The sequence below is a fragment of the Onychostoma macrolepis genome, chromosome 20, assembly GCF_012432095.1.
Source record: "Onychostoma macrolepis isolate SWU-2019 chromosome 20, ASM1243209v1, whole genome shotgun sequence".
Classification (NCBI taxonomy): Eukaryota; Metazoa; Chordata; class Actinopteri; order Cypriniformes; family Cyprinidae; genus Onychostoma; species Onychostoma macrolepis.
The window spans coordinates 14,821,648-14,846,657 of NC_081174.1; the positions used below are offsets into that span (position 1 = coordinate 14,821,648).

General features: G+C 37.5%; 2 protein-coding genes across 2 annotated transcripts in view; one reads left to right on the forward strand and one right to left on the reverse strand.

Annotated features, from left to right (window-relative positions):
* Positions 1-19,347, forward strand: part of scfd2 (sec1 family domain containing 2) — a 131,993-nt gene extending 112,646 nt beyond the window's left edge. Inside the window, exons 7-9 of the mRNA XM_058755614.1 lie at positions 9,137-9,271; positions 15,689-15,808; positions 18,997-19,347. Of these exons, the coding sequence (XP_058611597.1) occupies positions 9,137-9,271; positions 15,689-15,808; positions 18,997-19,089 (348 nt within the window). The 3' untranslated portion in view covers positions 19,090-19,347. The remainder of the gene's footprint in view (positions 1-9,136; positions 9,272-15,688; positions 15,809-18,996) is intronic.
* Positions 19,348-20,633: 1,286 nt separating this feature from the next.
* Positions 20,634-23,749, reverse strand: rasl11b (RAS-like, family 11, member B). Its single transcript, XM_058754854.1, has 4 exons — positions 23,447-23,749; positions 23,233-23,289; positions 23,050-23,126; positions 20,634-21,937 (listed from the first exon to the last, which is right to left on the reverse strand). The coding sequence occupies exons 1-4, from the start codon at positions 23,556-23,558 to the stop codon at positions 21,449-21,451; spliced, it is 735 nt and encodes a 244-aa protein (XP_058610837.1). The 5' UTR covers positions 23,559-23,749; the 3' UTR covers positions 20,634-21,448.
* Positions 23,750-25,010: the final 1,261 nt, after the last annotated feature.

A 25,010-nucleotide genomic window follows, 5' to 3' on the forward strand; every position in this document is an offset into this window, starting at 1 on the left:
AAGAAAACTGATAGTTTAATTCATCAAATATGCATTAAATTGATAAAACTTGAAAATAAAGCCTTGTTACAAAAAAATCTTACAGCATTCTATTTCAATTTTTATTTTTTATTTTTTGCTCTTTTCATCAAAGAAACCTGAAAAATATGTCACAGTTTCCACAAAAATATTAAGCAGCACAACTGTTTGTGCTGTGTTATGGTTAGTAACAGGTTAATGGTAAGACCTGCTGGGCATTACTGCCTGACGCACCTCTGCCAGTGGCAAATTACCAGCCGCAGGGTCTTCAGCTGGGAGCCACGCTTCACCTCACGGCAGGAAGTCGTCCCTGTCCAATGCCCCACCACCCAGAACATCTCGGGGGGCAGTGGACATGGACATCTTCCTGCCGCTCCCTGCGGCTGGACTTAGATCTCAGGTCCTTATGCCTTGAGGCTTCTCCACACCAAAGCTCTTTACCTCCTCAGCTAAAGCCAAAAGCTTCCTTTCTCTGCCTCTTCGGCAAAGGCTCTCATGGCTTTCCTGACCTCACCAGAGCTGAAGCCGATGTCTCTCAGGAAGCAGCTGGTCGACTGCGCAACAAAGCCACAGCAGCCTATCTCCACTGGATAAGTCTTTGCTTTCCATCCTTTTCCCTGGCATTCAGCTACCAGGTCAGCATACCGTGACTTGTTCCGCTCGTACGCTTCCTGATCTGCATCCTCCCAGGGCACTGTCAGGTCCACTAGCACCACCCGCCACAAGGTCAACACTCAATGTGGTTTGCGCGATAGAAACAGGGTACTTAAGCCGCCTGTGTAGGTCTACTCGTAATGAGGAGGGCATTTCTGCACTAACTGACCTGCTGTTACAGATTGGACAGGCTAACTCTTAAGGTTCTGATGCCTCTTGTTTGCCATCACCCTTGCTCTTTCTGTGTATTCTGCCAGCTTCCTTAGCACCTGGTCATGATGCCACCTGTAGCGGACCTGAGCCAAAGCAGTTTTGCACCCACACTAGAATGTGGTGGAGTGTTCCCTGAGCTGCTTCACACAAGCAGCAGATTTCTTCAGCTCCAAACCACTGTGCCAGGTTAACTGGGCTAGGAAGTGTGTCGTAAATTGTTCTAATAATTAAACATAACCTGGCTTGGGGAATTCTCCAAAGGTCACTCGCTCCAGATGACTGACCTTGGCAAGAAGTCGGCCCACTTCATCCACTGGCCTTGTTGGCCTTGGTTACAAGAAGTCTTTCCTTTTCTAATCACATCTCTTCTGTCACCACTAAATTTTTCCGCTTCTTTGTCGATGCTTTTGACCAGAACTTGCATGGTTCACCCCAGCCGAGACCCTGTCTTCCCGGCTGGGATTTTCCAACCAAGTCTTGGTGCTTCAGGTTGGCGATGGTGTTGTCAATGCATTCCTCTTCCTTCCACTTCCTACCGGTCTGAACCTTGGCACCACCATTTCAGACAAAATGGTCACTTGATTGTCTGAGCTCGAGTACCAGCCTGGTCTTCTCCAGCCTGTAACCAAGTGAGATGCTCTTTAGTGGGAGCTGAAGAGTATTTCTTCTGAACAACACTGAATCAGAGAGACATCACGACACCAAGCCACTTGCGGATAAAGTTTTTGGAAATGGCATCCAGACTTGCCACTGTTGTTGCTGTTATTTCACAAATCTTTAGCAGTCACATGACACGTTGGTATTTGCCGACCCCAAAATTTTGTTGGTGTGGGTTTTTTTTGTTTTTTACTCTTTAATCTAGTTAGCTTCTGTTAGTAGTTTGTGGGGTAGCTTACTACGTTTTCAAGAGAGTAGCTTCACAAGTTGAGCTATTTTAAATTATCACAAGCCTATAACTTGGCAAGCTACAGTTTCACTGACTGTTATTGATGGATTTTTCATTTAATTGCATTTTAGTTCTAGTCAAAATAAGCTTTTGAAGTTTGTTAGTTTTAGTCCAGCTTCAAAAGAGCCTTAATCATATTGGTCATGTTGATCTGTAGAGTATAATCCACTCTGTTCCTCGAGTTGTTTTTCACAGATGGTGTGTTATGAAACAGTAAGTGAGCCCTCACATTAAAAACTCTGCAGCGCTGCGTTCATGATGGGGATTGAATAGCACATCCTCATTGATCACCAGTGGACTGCATCTAATTTATGTATTATCTCTTTTGTTTTTGATAATGCAAGAACATATTGTCCTAGTATTTTGCCATCAAAAATATTTTTTTTATTTGTTATCTTGATTTAATCACGCTGCTCTGCAAGAATGAGTTCTCAGAAGAAACACAGTTGGGAAGAAAAGTTGTTTGCCAGCTGTAGGCCTCAGATTACTTCTTTAGATATGCAACGCTTCAATGGCTTTGAACCGAAGTAAATGATAAGGATGTAAAGCTGACAATAAATAAATGGAGAAAATATGTACTAAGTGCTGGCAGAGAAATGTCAAAGCTTTTGGTCACCGTTTAATTCTGTGTGTGTGTGTATGCATCAAGTTGTTGTAGAAACATTTTTATTGTTTCTCAATCTCATTCACCCTCTCTGTCGGTCTTCACTATAACATAAACTACCATACAAAAAACTCTCCAAGGCTACATTTATTTGATCAAAAATGCAGTAAAAACAGCAATACTATGAAATATTATTACAATTTAACAGCTGTTTGCTCTATAAAATATTTTCAGCAGCCATTACTCCAGTCTTCAGCGTCACATGATCCTTCAGAAATCATTCTAGAATGATGAAAATAGTTGTGCTGCTTAATATTTTTGTGGAAACCATAATACATTTGTCAGGATTATTTGATGAATAGAAGGTTCAAATGAACAGCATTTATTTGAAATATGTATCTTTAGTAACATTATATAATTTTTTTTACTGTCACTTTTGATCAATTCAATAAATCCTTGCTGAATGAAAGTCTTATTTCTTTAAATAAAAACCTTACTTACCCAAGACTTTTGTTAATTATAGTGTCAATTAATAATAAAAAGATCAATGTAGGTTATATTTAAAAATAAAATATAAAGAAAAAGTTAACGGTCTCAACTGCTCCTTTTATCGTTTTAGACCAGAAATATTTTGATGGAATATTTTCACGACAGTGAAGAAATCTGGGATAGAAGGAGCAGTCGGACATGAAAGAACATAATCTTTTAATGTGTTACTGTTTGTGTCTCTTCACTCTTCTGTCTTTGACGCACATCAGCCGTAAAGAGCTCACGTTACGTACTTAAAAGAACTAAGTACTAAGACTGCCGTACTAATACACAGACTTAACTCACGTACACAAAGACACACATCAACATTAAAACATCAAATCTGGAACATTTACACCAACACACTCGTACCTCTGTGTCTGACGTTTTAGATGCTAAACAGATGAGTTATATCAGTGAGGTTTGGTACATAGCGTGACTTTGGCGAGACTCACAGTCCAGGAATGTTCCTTGCTAATGAATTCTGTCATCGTAACTTATTTGTGTGTGCGCGCATGTGTGTGTGAGAGTGTTTGGTTTTTAATTTTCATACATCTACATTCTACCTAAACGCACAAACTCAGGCTCAGGTACTTTTTATCCAGTTTCATCTTGTACTCATCTCCATATGACCGCTAATAATGTAGTCATCTTAGGTAGAATGTAGGTAAACAACATGGAGATACACATTTAAATGTCCCCAAAATAAAGCATATATTTTACACGGATTTGTGCACTTACATGTTTGGAATTGCATGCAATCAATTATCTTTACCATTTATGTAGTTTATAGTATGTATTATTGTATTTGCATACTAGTTGGCTCACTGTGCTGGATTTGTATCCCACAATGCAGAGCAAAATAATCAATAACTGGATGCAATGTGACAGTCATGGTTAGTGACAATTATGTAACATACTACTAGTACATACTGCGCAATATGCCATAAGCATTAAATTAGCATCCTATTACAAACCCACATCCATAGAGATTTTATAGGTTCTACATATTTCTCACCGCTTGTATATGTATTTAGTGGATTTGTTGGCCAGTTTAACTGTATTCAGCTCTGTTTAACATACTTAGCATGTTTAAATCTGTTCGACTGAATCCTGCAGATTTTTGTTCATAATCAATGCAGAATTTTTTTTTTTTTTTTTAAAACACTCACTGCTGGCCTTTTTCTCTTTACTACCCATAGTCAACCTGCAGACACCGGTACAATCCAGGAAAACACATGAGTCACTCAATTCAAGGATAATAAGCCTTTTTGATATCCTTTTTTTGTGTTTTCTTTTTTTAGCATATAGTTTAGCATACTGACTAATCTTCATCTAGCAATTTTAGAGGTTTATTTTGGAGGTATGATCTAACTGTGGCTGTATGTCATTAATAGGCTATTTTTATCTAAGCAGTGGGTGCATGTTATTTTTGGAGGTTCAGTAGAAGTTTTATTAAACAAACCAGTGAATGAAACCTCTTGACTGAACTCAAGTTCTTTTGACTTGCAATGCACATATAAATGCAATTTATATTGAGCTTTATATACAGGTTTGGTGATTTAATTCTGAAATACAGTTTAATACGGTCAACTTTTATTTGGTTGCAAGAAAGTAAATTCTTTACTGAAAGATATTTATTTGGTACACAGTACACAGTCTGTTGTCAATAGGACAAATGGAGTGAAAGAACATTTGCTTTGACGCGTTCAGGGCAGATTTCAGAATAATCCCAGGGTAAAGGAACAACTGGATAGTTTATTTTTAATGGCATCCTGGATCGTGCCAGAAGATTGTTTCGAGTATTTTGTTTTGTAAACGAGGTACAGTGTCTTGGAGAGTTCACAAATCATTTTAGACAGAGGGTCAGAATGAGTGTTGAAAATATTTTTTCACATATTTGTTTATGTGCAAAAAAATAACATTATATAAGGAACATATTAAAATAAAATAAAAAATACATTTATAAAATTAAACTAATATGGTGTAAAACGCATGATTTTAGCGCGATAGACATGATAATCAACACCAAACAGATGGTTTTTTTTTTTTTAGCAGAGTATCTGAGATACGAGCTGTAAAGTCAAATCAGCATATTAGAATGATTTCTGAAGGATCATGTGACACTGAAGACTGGAGTAATGACTGTTTTGGTTTTTTGACAGTACTGTTAATTTTTTGAGGCACTGTGCAGCTCCCAGTTACATGTAGTGATGATCTTAATACATGAAAAGCAGAAATGGAAAGGCAGAAATGGACATTTTCTACATGTCAAAATCTCTTTCTAATTCATGAAATCATATTTTAAGTGTAAAAAATATCTAACCTTGAGCAGTCATATTGTAATGATGTATTAAAGAGTTTTGTATATTTAAACTTTTTGCATATTTCAATCATATTTCGTATGAATCACACATTTTAATCTCATAAATAACATTATACTAAAATACTTTTAAAAGTAAAATTTCTTATTATGGAATCTGTGTTTGAGGCACAATTAATTGTTTATTTTCTATGTATTTTTATAATTAATCACCCTCAATTGATGGGATTTGTTTTTGTTTATAGTTTAATTATGTATATTGAGCTTGAGAGACTGACTCAGTGTAGCTCATCTCCCCCTCAGCACCTCATTTATCTGTTGACGAACACGGTACAGGCATGTCACTGTGACCTATAAAGGCAATTGTTTTGTGTTGGCATAAATGTAATTAATTAAATTGTTTTGAATGTGTAATAATGGTGGTTCCGAAATGACTCATTAGATGACTAAACGTGACAAAGTGCATATTCACCCACATAAAATGTGGGTGTTTTCCATTCAGATTGCATGTGGTAAATGTGTGTGCTTATACTGTGTTGTTTTCTCTTCCTCATGTGTTGGCCAAATATGAATTAATTTATCATTTATATGCTCCTACTAAATGCAAATTGACTCCTTTCATTTCTGCTCTTATATGGGCATATCCAGAGAAGGAGGGGCTGGTAAAAAAAAAAAAATGGCAGTGTTTCATCATTCATTTATGGTGAAAGCAGAATTGTGACAGAGATTGTCAATCACCTCCTTTAGAGATGCCAGGAAGTGCTGTTTCTACAGGTACACACATGTGGGAGAGGTAGGTTGCATCTGAGCTACGAAGATGCTGAAACCTGCAAGACAGACTTAAGGTGGTTCTTGAAAGGCCATTAATAGAGGTGTGTCTCTGTGTGGAGGAGTTTGCATGTGTGGCATCAGGCATCATGGCCAGGTATGAAATCTCTAGCCCCAGGTGCAGATTTCAGGGAAAGATTCATGAAATCAGCACACACTTGAAAGGTGTATGTGGGTGTGATTACTGGAAATCTGCATCTGGATGTGTGAGGTTGAGCAGGTCAGGTCATGTCCATCTGGAATGCTGAAGTATTTGATTTGAATTCATAAACTCTCCAATGTCTGTGCTGGCATTTAAGAGCTAGGGCTGTCAATTTAACACATTCGTTCTGCGCAAAAAATAATTGTGTTAAAATAGTTAACACATATAATAATGTTTTTTTTTAAAGTTGAACTTGATACCAGTGTTATTCAAGTATTTTTGAGATGCCATTATATTTTTTATTAATAGTTTTAACTTTTTATTTTTATATTTTATATTTTTGGTTATATATTTATTTTGTTTGTTTTTTTTACATGAATTGAATTGAATAGTAAAATAATTAAAGTTTATTTGTATAGTGCTTTTCACAATGCAAATCATTGCAAAGCAGCTTTACAGAAAATAAAAGTTTCTACATTATATTTAGTAATAGCTTATCTCAAGTTGATGTCCATATGGCAAAAATGTATGGTAAAAATCAAGCAGTTAGTTAATGTCATGTAATCAAGCAGACTGTGAACACTATTAACAGCAATGATTATATGTTGTGATCAAACTTGTAGCAAAATTTGGTAGTTTTGTATGTTGTCTGAGAGTCAGCATCATCTGAGGTCTTCTGGGGGGGTTGGCATCATCTCTTCTCAGGTGTTTGGTCATCTCAGGTCTTTGTAAGGGCTGGATCCAGACTGAAGCTTGTGTAATTCCTAGTTTGCCAATCAAACAGAGAGGGTAATAGAGAGAAATTAGCATAGCTGCTGTTCCAACTAAGCAAAAAATTATGTGTTGAACCCAAGCAAAAGAATGAAAATGTGCATTTGATCAGATGGAACTGAAGTACAAGGTTATGAGATACATTATGTGAATGCTTGGCTAAAGAGATGTCTTTAATCTAGATTTAAACTGAGAGAGTGTGTCTGAACCCCGATCGCTATCAGGAAGGCTATTCCATAGTTTGGGAGCCAAACGTGAAAAAGCTCTGCCTCCTTTAGTGGATTTTGCTATCCTAGGATCTACCAAGAGTCCAGAGTTTTGCGACCTTAGGTAGCGGGATGGATTGTAGCGTGATATTGTTTTTATATATTTTTTTTATTTCGGATTTGTTATTTTAGTACATCAAGGTAAAATAAATAAAAATGAGAAATGTTTCTTTGACAACTAGTAGAAATAAAATATTTTCAAGTTTTATATTTCAATTGATTCATTTAAGTAATTTCAGGAAACCAAAATGCTTTTATGGTTTTATTTTTAGTTAACTATAATAATCCTGCTTGACATACAGAAACACAATAGGCAAATATGTCTGCAGCATGCTCATATTTAGTTCATATAAATATAATGCAGACAGAGTATAAGAATCAATAGTTTAAAACACAAAATGGCCACGCTTGTATTCACTAATATGGAAATAAACACAATTTTGACTACTAAAGTCACTTTTTTATGTCTATTCAGTCCTTTACTCCTCTGCCACATTTTCAGTTGTGGTCTTTTTCTGGGCAAATATTAATATATGCAATATATTGTGAATTATTCAGTTAGGTAAACAGCATATCATGTAGTGAATTCTATTAAAACACTGAATCCATTGACAGCCCTAGGAAAACACATTAGCTTCAGGAGAGCTGCTGCTTTCGCTCCCTTTTAAACTCACTTATACACACCCACGTATATTCACATATAAACATGCATCTGCTCAACTTGTAATCACCAGCTTTTTGTAACGCACATTTTCACAAACAAACACCTAAAAAGTTTAAGTAGGCCATTAGATCAGGATCCGTGTTGAACCTAACAATGGTGCTATTTTAGCGCCATGTTAAATAGTAATGTAAGTTAAACAGTAGGGGTGGATTAAAGTTGCCCGGGGCTGTACGTTCATATTCAGGGAAACCGTGAATCATCACATTACTGAGTCTTCGGCTTTACTGGCCCCCGCTGATGCTGTATCTGCCGCAGATAATAGCTGTCCTAAACAACCCTTACTTTTAAACCAGCTCCTACACTCAATCTCCACACAGCAAACAGAACATTACAGGAACACCATGATGGGAAATACGTAATTGAAAATGGAAAATATAATTTTTCATTTTTCCAAAACGCCTGCCCACATTATTGTACCTGCTACTTTTGTATCATCTTGCTATGTTCTTTTTCTAACAACGTAAATTGCTTGTGAATGATAATGGGTTTCATCGAATAAAGAAAAATAACAAGACAGCATGGATTTTGTTTTTTTGATTGCTGTTGCTTTTTTGTCCAAAATATGTTAATTACATACATTCAGCACACACATGTTCAGTTTTATTGTAAGCTATTGTTTTTATTATTTACCACAGACCCTTCTGTCACAGTAGTAAATTTGATGTACCTCAAGGTTCAGTACTGGGTCATCTCTTGCTTTCTTGTTTTATATATTGGATACATTGCTCTGTGAAGAGAACAGTGTTTAGCAGGGGTATTTTAAATGGTTCTTGTTAGTCACTTTGAATGATGCTTATATGCTCAGCTGCACTTTTGTCTCATTCTTCTCTCATATTTTACATTACTTACAGTTGTAAATATGTACCTCTTGGGGTTGTCTTGAATCAGGCTTTTTTTCTTGGAAAATAAATATTGTGCTTTTTGCATACTAATAGGCCAATTTGAAATCAACATACGCTGCAGGGTACATGGAAAGTGTTTGTAAGTGGCAGAACAAGCTTTTCTTATCAGTGTTTTCTTTTATATAGTTCCTCAGATTTTATGTTTATCCAGGATTTTTATCTGACACACATACAATAAGCTGTGTTTTATTGTTGTTGTTGTTGTTGTTGTGTACAGGCAACATACCGGCCATTGCTTAAGCAGGTGCTAGAAGAGATCTTCCACCCAGACAGACGTGAATGCCCTGATGTAGAGCACATGTCGGGGGGACTCACTGACCTTCTCAAGACTGGCTTCAGCATGTTCATGAAGGTAACTATCACTCACCTCACCTCCAGTTTTTAATTTTTCACCTCATCTAGTAAGTTTTATTACCAGTTCAGTGTTGCTGGGTGTGTGCTGCTAAAGGATGGGTTCGTTTGAGTTCCAAGAAATTCTTTGTATGTACAAAATCATCCAACTATTTACATTTTGCCTGGTGACACATGAAGACAATAAAACACACAATAGCAAGAATATATGTTCTGTGTTCTTAAAGCCATCTCATGCATTTTCATAAGAATATAATGCAATGCTAATCACCGTAGAATTTATCGAATACTATAAAAAAAAATGTTTTGCCTCATTCTACATCAGATCACAGAATCAAGTTATTTTAAATGCATTATAGAGTTGTAATAGTTAGTTTGAAGCAAAAACAGGGTATTAATCTCATAAATTGTCATGATTTGATGCTAAGCTAACTAGCCTTTATTTACATTGGAATGTTTATTTTTTAGGAAGGCTATTTGATAGATGGGCAAAGAAAGTAATGTGAGATGTTTGATTAAAGAAATGTGGGATTAAAACAGGGTGAAGAGAAGGTCTCAGTAAATATAATAAGACAAAAGAATCATAGAGACATCCCGACTTTAACTGCATTTGGTTTTAGATTGCAAAAAGGTCAGTTTCATCATTTTTTTCTTCTTTTTTTTTCATGAAAATATTTCATGACATTTATTTCAAAACACTTAAAAACACACATAAGCCTGCATAACTTCTCTTTATGATTATAATGAATTCTGATTTGATGACAACAAAATACCAAGTGCATACTTTCAAATGAGGCCACAGTTATGTTTGTAGTCCAAAGGCTTCATGAACTGTATCTACTTTAGTGTAGGTTACCATTTCTTGGTTTGGTGTTCAAAAGTGTGGTGCAAGTTAACAGGATATCTTAACTCATTGGTGTGATCACATATGCTATGAGTTACGCTGAGCCCAGTCAACCCAGTAAACTGCTGACTGGCTGCTGACATTACACACCTAATTATGTGTACTTATGTGAGTGTGTTTACTGAATATGCTTTCATTTAAACTCTGTCTGGATCACAGTGTCTATATATATGTATACCAGCAATATAAGATGAAATGTGATGGAAATTTGTTCTGAAGAGATTGTCAGCTGAGATAAAAGGAAGAATGAGGGGGAGTTATTGGAGAAGATGGGGGTATTAGTAAAAATGTGTCAATATTATGATTAATATATAGATTAAACATCGTTCAGTTATATTTTATTTTTTACTCTACTATAGCTTGTTCACTAGTGTTTTTTAAGGTGGTATTCTTTGCAACCTTGAGCACCAGGTTTAAAAAAAAAAAAAGAACACTAACACTTGCATCATTGCAAAATATAAAGGAGGTCGCATTTGTTGGAAGACTACATCATTGAGGATGTCTCATTTCAGAAAAGTGACCATTTCAAAAATTGCTTATTCGTTATGAGACATCTTTTTTTTTTTTTTCACTTTGGAATGTGATGGTTACTTTTCTGAAAAGAGCCTTATGCGTCCAACACATATTAAGTCTGATATATATGACTGATATATATATTGACCCAAATAAAGTGAAATATACAATATAATGAATCTCAACTGCTTGATTGTTATATTGAAAATATAAACTATATTATTGCCCAGCTCTAGTCTGCTAAATGTGACTGTAAGGCATGAAGACAGTAAGATTTTATAAACATTAACATCATGATTTTCTGTAAATCTGCTTTGAAACAATGTGTATTGTGAAAAGCACAATACAAATAAAATTGAATAATTTTTAGGCAGCTTCTTTCTGTCCATTCACCCCTTTAGAAGTCTGCTATATTCTGTCACTGTTTGCAATATTTCATTTTTCTGAATGTGTTTAGGAGGTATGTGACTTCAATTGAATGATTAATATTATCTTAATCAAAAGATGCTTCTCCCTGAAAATCGTCCTCTTGCTCTCTTTGCTCTCTCTCTAAAATGTGAGCAGACACGTTTATACTGATACACATGGCCTGCTGTGTGCTTGCCCCCTCTGGGATACGTGTGCGAGGCTGTCCTTGTGTGTTCATGCTTTTGTTATTCACTTTGCAAGTATATGTAGTATGCATTACCTGGTTACATGAGCGCTGTATGTATGATATTGCCTAATAATATGATAATTGTGTGCGGTACACATGGCTTGACATACTCTTCACTCGATTCACATACTGGTGTTGTCCATTTAAAACACACGTGTGTCTGGAGTGTGTGGATAGATGACAAAATAGTTAAATGAAATGAAAGGTTGAAGAATCCTCCAAGAATTAACAGATCTCTCTTTTTACGTTTTCTGTGCACACATTTATAATGAAAACTCTCTTTCATTCACATGTGTGCCAATCACGCTTATTTACTTTACCAAGGAACATCCTAAAGTAGACATTTTTTTATCTAGAATTCATTACATTTAAATACGCTTTTCTAGGCACTCAAAGTGCTTTACATTGTCAAGGGTATCTCCTCATCCACCACCAGTGTGCAGCATCCAGAACTCCCACCACACACCAGCTTACTGGTGGAGAGGAGACAGAGTTATGTAGCCAATCAGAGGCCAATGGGCAAATTTGGCCAGGGTGCCTAGGTCACACCTCTACTTGTGTTGATTTCTTTAGTCTTTTACAGCTGAACAGTAGGTGATAGAATGGGCCAGAACACAACGTATGATCAATTTTTTTTCTTTTTTATCAATAGCTTTGGGAGACAAGGCAATTCATCTATTCATCCTTCTGTCGCTCTCTGTTTGACACATGTTTGTCCATGCGGGTTTAGGATCCCGAGTTGCACGTGGCAGCACAGCCCCACTCCTGAGATCCACCCTGCTGGATGTGCATCCCTAATTGCCTGATTATTATTCAGGACTGGCTTTTCTTTCAGCCAATCAAAGGCCAGCACTCTGTCCACCTGACCAGGCATGTACAGCAGTACCCCATGTGCCTGAGTGACTCAAACTGAGTATCCGCATGTGTGCAACAGCGTGCTTCTGTCCATATAAAAGTGTGTAATGGTTCTCTGTGTGTGTCTCTCTCTTCTGAATATTGTGCTCCTGCTGTGATTGTGAAAGTGTTCAGTCTTGACCCAGACCTCCAGCTGAACTCCGAATTACATAATACATGCACACATTTACCAGAGATGTGCAGAATTGTCTAAATGACTTGTCTGACTTAGGGAAGCCCAGTGTAATTTCGATGGATTACTGTCATCACATGTTTCTAGGGGACATTTAAAAAATAAAAAGCAATAAAAAACAGCCGAACGGTAGGCGATAGAATGGGCCAGAACCATTGATCTGGGTCTGATCCATTTTTTTTTTTTTATCAATAACTTTGGGAGACAAGGCAACAGCCATAAACCTCTATCTGCACATAGACCAATTAAAAAAATAAATAAATAGGGTCATTGACAGATATTCCACAAATAAATAGGCTTATTTTATTTTATTTTAACATACTGCTCATTTATAGTAACAAGGACATTACAGTTTCCAGTAATTGTCTTAATTTGTATTGTTGAAGCCAATGAATGTGCTTTAAAACCGCAGCGAACATGGCATGAGATGCTGAATTTTTTTTGTAAATAATTTGTAAAAAATCAGATCATTTGACAGATATTCATCAAATAAAGCTTATTTTATTTTAACATACTGATTATGTATAGTAACTTGGACATTGCTGACAGCAGGCTGTTTCCTGACAGTAATTGTCTTGAATTGAATTATTGACGGCAGTGAATTTGTTACAAAACAGTTTTTGATGGCTGTAGCTGCAGTGCTTTCAAACAGATGAATTTAGAGAAACAGCTTCACAGAAGGGTTTTATTGTACTGACAGTCTCACACGCTAAAGCACAGCACACAGCTAGTATGCCAAAATCCCTTTTTACTGGTGTTCCCTCTAAATTGCTACATAAGCTCCAGTTGGTTCAGAATTCCGCAGCTCGTGTTCTTTCTAGAACACTTTCTACTGAGCACATTTCTCCAGTTCTTCAACAGTTGCACTGGCTTCCAGTAAAGTATCGAGTTGAATTCAAGATCTTGCTACTTACTTACAAGGCACTTCATAATCTTGCACCGCAATACCTTAGTCAAGTTCTTCATGTTTACACCCCTTCACGTGCTCTCAGATCCTCATCTTCAATTTCTCTTGTGGTACCTCGGATTCGACTAACTACCATGGGTGCCAGATCTTTTAGCTATGCTGCCCCCCGCCTATGGAATTCCCTTCCCCTTGATATTTGCAATAGCGATTGCCTCCTGACTTTTAAAACACGTCTTAAAACATATCTTTTTATACAGGCTTTTTTATAATATGTATTGTTGAGTCTCTACTGCACTTTACCTGTATATGCGCGGTGTTTGTTGTGTGTTTTTGTCTTGTGCAGTGATTTGTATAATTGTATCTTTTGCTTGTGAGGTGACCTTGGGTGTTTTGAAAGGCGCCATAAAATAAAATACATTATTGTTATTATTTCTGAGACATTGTGTCTCTAAATTCACCCCATTTAAAGCAGCAACACCCAAAATATTAAAGGGAAAACATAAATTTGTCTAGATAGACCAGTCAACCTTAAATGGACTTTAAAGTGAAAATTCTGCCATTAATTACTCACCCTCATGACGTTCCAAACTCGTAAGACCTTCGTTCATCTTCTGAACAAAAATGAAGATATTTTTGATGAAATCCGAAGGTAGTAAGGACATTATTAAAATAGTTCATGTGACATCAGGGGCCAGTTGCACCAGCTAGACTAAAAAAAGCTGGGTGTAAGCCCTACGCTGGGCTTTGCAACGTCCAGCTTTACGATAAATATTTACACCTGTTGCACCAACTAAAACTACGATCAGGCGCAGCTAAGCCCGGTGTAGACGATGCGAGTCCACGCTGACACATTCTCCCACAGTTATAGATATAGCTGAGTCGACGTTCACGCTGCAATGGCAACAACTACTAATATAGAACTGAATTGCTCAAGACATCATAACAAGTGAAGCCACCGCGCCATGATTTCATTGAGTAAACATTTTCTAAAGCATTTTTATATAGTCTCCCTGCACGTTCCCATGACAGATTTCTTTAAACAAACATTAAAAATGAAGGCGGCAGGTTAAGTAAAATATAATGAATGCAATACAAGGCTTCTTTCTAGTTATTTTTTTTCTAGCTGACAATCGAGGTTATATGTACAATGCATGTCTTTCCTGAGGTAGCCAAATGTGACTTTACGTGACGTCTTTCTGTGGCTGGAAAACCACATTTATAGTTTGTATTTTGTGATAAAACTGACAGAGTTTGAAAGCCGATACTTTTATCTCTGATTAAAAACAACAAAGCACAAACTTACTGTCATTATTGAATGGCAGGCACGCTACAATGGAATTAAAGACGTGAAATATTTCCAAGCATACTGTCCTTCCAAGCAAGATGTGGAATGGTAGGCTACATTTCTTTTAATAATCCCAGATCATATGTAATATTTTACTGTATAATTGCAAGATGTACATTTTTTTTTTTATTAGTTCAATTACTGTCGACAGAGTGTTATAGTCAACACCGAGCTCCGCGACTGATATCGCTTATCCTGCCTGAAAAGACCATAAACATTGCAGTTCACGTCTGCAGTAATAATTAACTAACAGACATGAATCCTAAAAGCTAATAATGTCCGAGCAAATCATGAGTTTTCACTTTACACCTACCTCTGACTAGGCGTAAGATTTAGTGTCAGATGTAGCACTACGCCGAGATGGTGCAACGGGTATAAATTCTACGCATGACTTAAAGCGCATTTTACGTCCAGCCTAGCCTTACGACCGGGTGTACGTCCAGCTGGTGCAACCGGCCCCAGTGGTTCAACCGTGATTTTATGAAGCTACGAGAATACTTTTTGTGCACAAAGTACCACTGATGTCACATGAACTATTTTAACAATGTCCTTGCTACCTTCCTGGGCCTTGAATGTGGTACTGTATTTCCCTTGGCGTCTATGGAAGGTCAGAAAGCTTTCGGATTTCATCAAAAATAACTTCATTTTTGTTCAGAAGATGGACGAAGGTCTTACAGGTTTGGAACGACGTGAGGGTGAGTAATTAATAACAGAATTTTCATTTTTGGGTAAACTATCCAGAACTATTCTTTGCATGCTAATTAATATCCTGAGTCCCAAAGATCTTTAACATCTTTATGCTCGACAATTAAAGCTTGACCCAAAGCTTTTGAGACCCTGAAATCTTTTTGTACAAAGCAGTCAGTGTTTGTACTTGAGGATTTGCAAATCCACAGCTTAATTAAATCTGCAGCTGAAAATAAAAAGCAATGTGAAACTGGGGTTATTGGTTAGTTTCTAATTATGTTGCCTGTTTATCTCCTTTTGATGTTTCTTTTACCCTGCAGGTCACCCGACCACACCCAAGTGATCATCCGCTCTTGTTTCTCTTCCTGGTGGGCGGAGTCACACCATCAGAGCTCCGCCTCATTCGTGAAGTCGTCTCCACCCATAAGTCAGGCACTCAGGTGGGACGTCACACCCCTTTCTTGACTAATTCTTTATCTATTACACTATCATTTAAAAAAATAGGATGCATTAAATGCAGTACAACCCGAGTTATGGAAATGTTGGGACGTTTTTTAAATTTGAATAAAATGAAAACTAAAAGAATTTCAAATCACATGAGCCAATATTTTATTCACAATAGAACATAGATAACATAACAAATGTTTAAACTGAGAAATTTTAAAATGTTATGCACAAAATGAGCTCATTTCAAATTTGATGCCTGCTACAGGTCTCAAAATAGTTGGGACGGGGTCATGTTTACCATGGTGTAGCATCTCCTCTACTATTCAAAACAGTTTGAAGACATCTGGGCATCGAGGTTATGAGTTTCTGGAGTTTTGGTGTTGGAATTTGGTCCCATTCTTGCCTGATATAGGTTTCCAGCTGCTGAAGAGTTCGTGGTCGTCTTTGACGTATTTTTCGTTTAACGATGTGCCAAATGATCTCTATAGGTGAAAGATCTGGACTGCAGGCAGGCCAATTCAGCACCCGGACTCTTCTACTAAGAAGCCATGCTGTTGTAATAGCTGCAGTATGTGGTTTTGCATTGTCCTGCTGAAATACACAAGGCCTTCCCTGAAATAGACATCGTCTGGAGGGGAGCATATGTTGCTCTAAAATCTTTATATACCTTTCAGCATTCATAGTGTCTTCCAAAACATGCAAGCTGCCCATACCGTAAGCACTTATGCACACCCATACCATCAGAGATGCTGGCTTTTGAACTGAACGCTGATAACACGCTGGAAGGTCTCCCTCCTCTTTAGCCCGGAGGACACGGCGTCCGTGATTTCCAACAAGAATGTCAAATTTGGGCTCATCTGACCATAGAACACTGTAGGACATAGACACGACAGCGCTTCTGGGCCATGTTCACATATGGCTTCCTTTTTGCATGATAGAGATTTAGTTGGCATCTGCAGATGGCACGGCGGATTGTGTTTACCAACAGTGGTTTCTGGAAGTATTCCTGGGCCCATTTAGTAATGTCAATGACAGAATCATGCCGATGAGTGATGCAGTGTCGTCTGAGGGCCCGAAGGCCACGGGCATCCAACAAAGGTCTTTGGCCTTGTCCCTTACGCACAGAGATTTCTCCAGTTTCTCTGAATCTTTTGATAATGTTATGCACTGTAGATTATGAGATTTGCAAAGCCTTTGCAATTTGACGTTGAGGAATGCTGTTTTTAAAGTATTCCACAATCTTTTCTCTTTCACAGATTGGAGAGCCTCTGCCCATCTTTACTTCTGAGAGACTCTGCCTCTCTAAGACATCCCTTTTATAGCTAATCATGTTACAGACCTGATGTCAATTAACTTAATTAGTTGCTAGATGTTCTCCCAGCTGAATCTTTTCAAAATTTCTTGCTTTTTCAGCCCCTTGTTGCCCCTGTGCCAACTTTTTTGAAACCTGTAGCAGGCATCAAATTTGAAATGAGGTCATTTTGTGGATAAAAGTGTAACATTTCTCCGTTTAAACATTTGTTATGTTCTTTTGTTAATAAAATATTGGCTCATGTGATTTGAAAGTCTCTTCTTATTCATTTTATTCAAATTTAAAAAACGTCCCAACATTTCCGGAATTCGGGTTGTAAAAGTGAAAGTAAAGACATTTCTAATGTTAAAAATCATTTCTATTTCAACTAAATGAAAATACCCCACCTCTCTTTTTCTCCTTTTGTTTTTCTCTGTGGCTCTCTGCTTTTTTTCTGTATCATTTACTCAGACGTGATAGGAGTGTGTGTGCGTATCTGCACTTGTGTTTGTGAATGAATAGAGATGTAACTGGGTTGAGTCAGAATAAAAGGAGTTTTGTTGATCAAAGTTTCATGAATAAATGAATAAATCAAACATAATGAAATCACAGAGAATAGAAAGCCCACACATAGCCTGACCTAACCCACAGCTGCGCTAGTGTGACAGAGATAAACTGATGGAAATTTAGGGAGTCTTGTACTAAATGAAGGTGCACCAAACTTGACTAACAAGACAGCCAGGGGAGAGACATGTAGCGAGGGTTCTGTAAAGCCCTTTTGAAGTGATTTTCTAAATGAAGTTCTCAGACGAGTCAAATGATCTTCATCTTTCCATCAGAGAATACAAAGCATGTACTTACCACAGCAAATGCGTCAGCAGGTGCAGTAATATGCTGCCCTATTCATCTTCAAGACCTGGCTAATAACATACAAGCTAATAATCTTGCCGAGCCAGACTTTTGGCTGTTGTATCTAGTCTGGTCCATTTTGCAGATCATTATGGCTCAAACTCACCCACATAGATAGGAAGAGACTAGCTAACAAATATGTAAAACAACAAACTTGTTCTTAAACCTTTCTACCGATTGCCTTGTAAAATTGTTTTGTTTGTTTGGTCAGTTTTCTCTTAAGTTTTTTCTTTTAGTTGCCCTGCACAGTTTTGTGTAGAAGCTTTGTTTTGTGTTTTGTTTAGTTACTTTTATTCAGCAAGAATGCATTAAATTGATCAAAAGTCACAGTGCAGATATTATTATGTTATTTCTTATTCAAATAAACACTGTTCTTTTGAACTTTCTATTCCTCAAAGACATCTGTGGGGAAAAAACAGCCTCCACAAAAATATTAAGCAGCACAACTGATTTCACTATTGATAATAATATATAATTTTTCTTGAGTACCATATTAGCATATTAGAATGATTGCTGAAGGATCACATGACACAGAGGACTGGCTACTGAAAATTCAGTTTTGCTGTCACAGGAATAAATTACATTTTAAAATTAAAATAAAAAGTTATTTTAACTTGTAATAATATTTCACAGTATTACTGTTTTCACTGATCAAATAAATTCAAATGTTTTTGAATATTTTCAAATCCTACCAAACCCAAACTTCTGAAAGATAGTGTGTCTTCAGCCTTTTATTTATTTTGTATTTGTTTTATTTATTTCTGTATTCTGTATTAATCATAGAGAATGCAGCTTTTTGAAAATCTAAAAATGCAGAATGTTTTGTATGAGGGGTAGGGTTAGTGTAAGGGGATAGAAAATACAATTTGTAGTAAGCAATAGTGTCTATGGAATGTCCCCATAAAATATGGAAATCCTGTGTGTGTGTGTGTGTGTGTGTGTGTGTGAACTGTCTAATCGATTTCTTTTGTCTTTTCTCAGGTACTCGTAATGTCCACTAGGCTGCTGAGACCTTCCGACATCCCTCACTTACTCTTCAGCACTGACAGGCTCAAACCTGACATTGGAGTGTGAAGGGACTGAACACACACACTTCTGGCTGTTGAATCGATTCTTTCCAACATATTTTGCCTTTTGTCTCAATTTTAGAGGCATCCGAGAAAAAAAAAATAATGCATTAAAAAAGGTTTAAGCAATATACAGAACATGCTTTTGTTCCTAATAAATACCACAACATCCCATTCCAATTATTTCACATTTTGTTGTATATGACCAAAGATTCTCTCTTAGTCCCTCCATTTTTTCCCTTTAAATAAAATCTTTATGGTTGGCCTTTTGCTTACGTGTGTAAAAAATGATGAATACAGCACATTCTGCAGTTCAGTTCTTACAATCAGCCATGTGTTGATTCTCACAGGAGCTTCTCTTCATCCTTCACTCACTTCAGTGCTGCTGGAGAAGTGACAGATGGGAAGAGGGCAGAGGTCAAAAAGGGTGGTGACATCCTTTTTCTCTTTCTGTTCTGCCTTCACTTTCTCTCACACACATTTACTTAGCCATCTATAAAGAGACATACTATAGACCGCTAATGTTTTTATAAAACAAAGCTAGGTAAAAAAAAAAAAACTATTTAGCAGAGATAAATCTAACCTTAACTTTTTGAAAGTTTAGAATGATGTGTTTCAAAAGAGACGTTTTGTCAGTAAAACATTCCTATTCCTCAAAGTATAGCGAAGTAAACTCATAAGATCCATGCTTTTATATGCTCTTACTCATATGAGATTTGAGTTTGTGTTTTGCATTTGCCACAAACTATTACCCCAGCAGGTGTCTGACAAAGGTGCTAAAACACCTGAAATCAGTTATGTTCCTCTAAATTCAAGGGGTTTTACACCTTAATCCTTACATACGTGCATTTGACTTGTTAAATGTTTATTTAGGGTGTTGGGAGTTTTATTGACTGTTTACCATGTGGAAAACGTATAGTAAAAAATATAGTAAAGCATAAATATAAGTTTTATATAAACTACTATTTTTTTCACTGTTTTTAAAATAAGTCTCTTATGCTCAAGTATCCATTTATTTGATTTTAAAAAAATTACATTTAAACTCTTTTCTGTGTTAATATATTTTAAAATGTAACTTATTCCTGTGATGACAAAGCTGAATTTTCAGCATCATTACTCCAGTCTTAGGTGTCACATGATCCTTCAGAAATTTTATATGCTGATTTGCTGCTTAGGTAAAACAATCTTATCAATGTTGAAAACTGTAGTGTTGCTTAATATTTTTGTGGAAACCATGGTACATTTATTTTTCTTTAATGAAACGAAAGTTCAAAAGAACGGTATTTTTTCAAATAGAAATCTGTTTAGACATTATAGATTCTTTACTGTCACTTTTGATCATTTTAATGTATTTTGCTGAGAAAAGCATTTATTTATTTTTCTTGAACTTTAGTATGGTAATGTATATACTGTAAAAATGGTGGATACATTTTAAACAATATCATACACCTGATCTTTCAAGGCTTCGAAATTCAACTAAATGAAACTTTTTACATTTGCAGGTCAGTTTAAACCAAATGAATGAGTGTGCTTAAACATTCAGACACAAAGTTTGTTTGTAAAAACAACTCTTTATTTCCAATCATAATCAAATAACATAAATAAATAACTCTGAGCTTCAGCCCTTTGGCTTTTTTTAAAGTGCATTTACACAAGAAAAATCTCTTCTACTCCACTATAGAAAAGTGGCACAAAGCACAGTTAAACAAAACCAGGAGAAACATTCTGGCCTTGTACACAAGAGTAGGACTGTAAAAGATACACACACACACACTCTCTCTCGGTTTATACGCTTAGCTTGAGTGCCTTGTCCTTTAACAATGCCTGCTTTCAGACCGTAAAAGCCTTGACCACAAGGAGGAACAAAAAAGTCACTCTCTCCCATGCCTTTCAGACAAGCAATTCTTAAAATAGTCTGTTTTCAGTCTTCACTGTCTCTGTTGCCAGGAGAGCGTGTCTTAAAATTTCACAGGTAATGCGGTGTTAATTATAGTGTTTTTGTGTGTTCCATTCAGTCATTCTGTCTTTGCACTGTCCCTCTGTAAGGAACTACGACCACATCTCCCAGAATCCTGCTGTGTCCACATGGATAAAACTGACAGCAACACAAGTGTCCACCAGCACTGGTGAAAATGTAAGACTTCACCGGACTCTGCTTGTTTGTTTGTTTTTCAGCGACCATGACACAATCAGAGGTCTAGTTTCAGGGGCCTCTGTTTGGAACCGGTCTGCTGATCATCAACGGATCTCAGGAACTTCCAAGGAGCGAAACCTATACATTCAGAGAGATTCTCCTCTCCTTAGAGCTTCCTCTCTCTTAATCCTGCACTTTTGTTCTGCTTCTCCTGCTGGTATTCGAACCCTCTTCACACTGAAGTGACTGTCCGGACCTTGGCGGACAGCACCTGTTTGAAGCGCCTCTTTAGGTCCTGCATGTTGGGGGATTTGGGTCGGGGGATGAGGGGAGATCTTTTCTTCTCTGTTCCAGATGAAGCTGCATTGACGGGGGTCTGAGGCTGCTGCTTGGCCAGATCTACGCACAGTCTGTGGAAGGCACCGTGGACCTGGCTGTAGTCCTCGCTGGCGGACACCTCGTAGAAGGAGCAGCCCAGTGCTGAAGCCAACAGGGGACCTTCTTGAGCATTTACATGCCTTACGTGGAGGAGATCGGCTTTATTGGCCACCAGGATGATTGGCACGGATCTATCCGTATGGGTGCGGGTAACAAGCTGGTGGAGCTGGCCAATGAGATCAAAGCTTCGGCAGTCGGTAACGGAATAGACCATAACTACAGCGTCCGCCCACTGTATGGAGCGAGATACCTGGTCAGTGCAGCTCAATCCATTAGTGTTCACCTAAAGAAAAAATACAGACATTTGTCAGTTATGCAACACGTTTGGTTGGTCTACACATTTTCTTATATTACTGACTAGTGTGAGCTCTAGGTGATTAAAGTGTGTGTGAGCAAAGCTGACTAAGAAGCTGGAAGAGTATAATTTGCTATTGGCTGCGATTGTCGTTTCACAAAAACAGGAGATTTAGCCGGCTAGGCTTACAGAGTCTTTCACCCTAGTCTGAAAAAAAGGCATTCTGTGGTTTTGGACGACTGCCTGCTTTGGGAAATGAGCCTTGCATGCCAAACTTGGCACTAAAATATCTGACTAAAGACATCTTGAAAGAAGTGGCCTGTAATTGAATTAAAAGCCATTCTCTAATTTTGAAAGCAGAGGGATAATTTAGATGGGCTGGTCTACTGTAACTGTTCCGAACTGCTTATTCATATCCCTAAACCCGCTGAGCACTGCTGAAGCAGCAAAACCTCCCAACCACTGCTACAAATATCCCACAGCGCTGCGACGAATCATTCTTTGGAGTCGGATCTTTTTAACGAACCGGTTCACAAAACCGATCTTAACGATTCGTTCGAAACTCAGTGTGAATTAGTTTTAATCATGCCGATTTGATCATTTAGCTTCTAAACTTGTTTTATGAGCTTAATCAAATTGGGACCTCTGAAATCACAATAAACGCCTTTATCAACAGCACTTTTAGGGGGAAACGTAACACTAAATGGCCACTTTTTGTAAACGCCTTGGAGCTTGTAAGATACCACCCCGCCGTAAATAACCGCTGAATCATTTTAACCTATTCTGTGAAACGAACTGTTCGAAGGAACCGATTCGCTTAAATAATTCGGGCTTTCCTCAAGCTGCAGTACATGAACGCGCTGCCCCCATATAGGAGTGCAACAGCAGGCTTCCCGCTGGCCAATTAACCCCAAGTGTTAAACACAAACCCGGAGAAACACAAAAGAATCGCTAAAAGACAAAGGCGAAGGTATGCGCTCTTTCTACACTTCTCACCCGCGAAGAAGCAGCGTGGGAAAGATGCTCTGTATGTAACAGCAACAAATGTGACACACAATCGAATAAAGAAGACTGTGTTCCTGTATCGCGCATATACTTACTTCAACTCCAGGTGTGTCTTGAACTTGAATGGCCACTTGTTCTCCGTCTATCTGCACTTCTCGGTTGTACAGGTTGCCTGTAATGCAACAATGCAGACTTTAATATATTTGACAGCATCACTAATGAGTTTAAACGATGCTTACTAAAATCAGTCGTCTTGGAAAGATGGGGGAAAAACTTACCGACGTTTCTCTCGTAGTCACCAATAAACCGCTTAGTGAGGAAACGAACCACCAACGCTGCACAGGAATAAACAAGACATGGGCATGAGTACATAATTATAATTGTATCGCAACACTCTAATCTAACTTACAAGAAATTCGTTTCTGTGATATTATATTATTAGGTGCAATATGATAAACCTTAAAACGATGTCAAACTGGTCCACAAACGTACCGGTTTTGCCCACTCCACTGCCGCCGATGACTGCGATCTTAATGACCCGCTTGGACGGGCATTCGGCGCTGGGGTACTCCGCGATGGTAGACATGTTCTGGATCAGACGCATTTTGGCAAAAGATACTATCCAAAGCCTACAACGGAAAATTAGGACAAAATATCCACAGACGCCGTAAAAGTAATGTCAGAATCGAAGTCAGCCAACGGCATACACTCAGACGTTGTCTTTCAATGATAAAGTTGAGAATATTTTTCTAGTTACAAACACCAAGACTGTACTTGGTTTACTGAGCAGAGACGGGAGCTTGGGTTTATTTATACTGCCACAGAGGCACTCGGCTCTGATTGGCTACTGCGGACAACGGTCACATTGCCTCGCCCCGCCCACCGCTTCACGTGTATGCGCGGGCTGTTTATAACCGAATAAAAAGAGAGAGAAAGACAGGTGGGTTCACCCGAGTAAAATGAATGTGGCTTCGGGAAAACCTTCCCTTACAGTCGCTGAGAAGGAAAATAAGACGATGTTTTAGTCGACTAGCCTGTAGAAATGTTTTGAATGGGGCTTAGTGCTGTGATTGCTGATATCGGTCAGTTGTAAATGAGTGACTTCAAACGCGTGTGATGAGAATGTTATCTAGTCTAAATGATCTCTAAACGCTTAATGTGTCACTTGCAAAGCGTTTTTTTTTTTTAAATTAGCCTGGGCAATGAGAAAAAGGCATTGATCAGAATCCCCACAGAGTCCCCTCAGGACCTGTAAATAAATAAATAAATTACTCCCCTCTCTCTCTCTGTCTCTCTCTCTCTGTTCTGTTTTTCAGGATGAAGTAACCTTAGACTATATTTTGGTAAATGCATATATGTAATATTAAATGCACACTCAATCAAAAAAAAAAAAAAAATGTTAATTTCAATTTTAAATTTCAAGTGGTTTATTGCAGTGATTAGTTTTATAGCCTATACAGTATTGTCAAAGCACAGCAAGCAGTGATAGGAAAACAAAATAAATAAAAAGTTTCTGCAAATTTAATAAAATCATATAAATTGCTATGAAATAAAACATTCATCAGGACATTAGTCAGCATTGAATATGCAGCGGCTGGTTTCAGTGTGCAACTCAGATATGATTTATGCATAATGTATAAATGTTTTTCCTACAAACAGTGAGCATGTATTATTGTCTGAACATTTTTTCTGTCTGCATGCACTCATGAAATTAACCAGTTGTCATTTGCATATTTTATTTCCCATATCGCATAAGAATTTACATGCATGGTAATGTATAGCATTTATTGTATTTTGCTGGTTCTGTTATGCTTTGTTTTATTTTCTCATCTGTATTTTCCTAAATCTGTGTATTCTGCATAACCACATATTTCTATGATGAATCAGAGCTTATTGTGCTTGCTCGCTGTATATAGGCTGGCCATTAAACAGTACAATTCAAAATGTTTGACATATTCAACCAGTATTTACACAGTTGTGAGACTCAGTGTACAGCCAAAGGATCTGTGATTGCTTAGTCAGGGGAGTGTTTTCTGTCTTCATCCAGTGCCTCAGC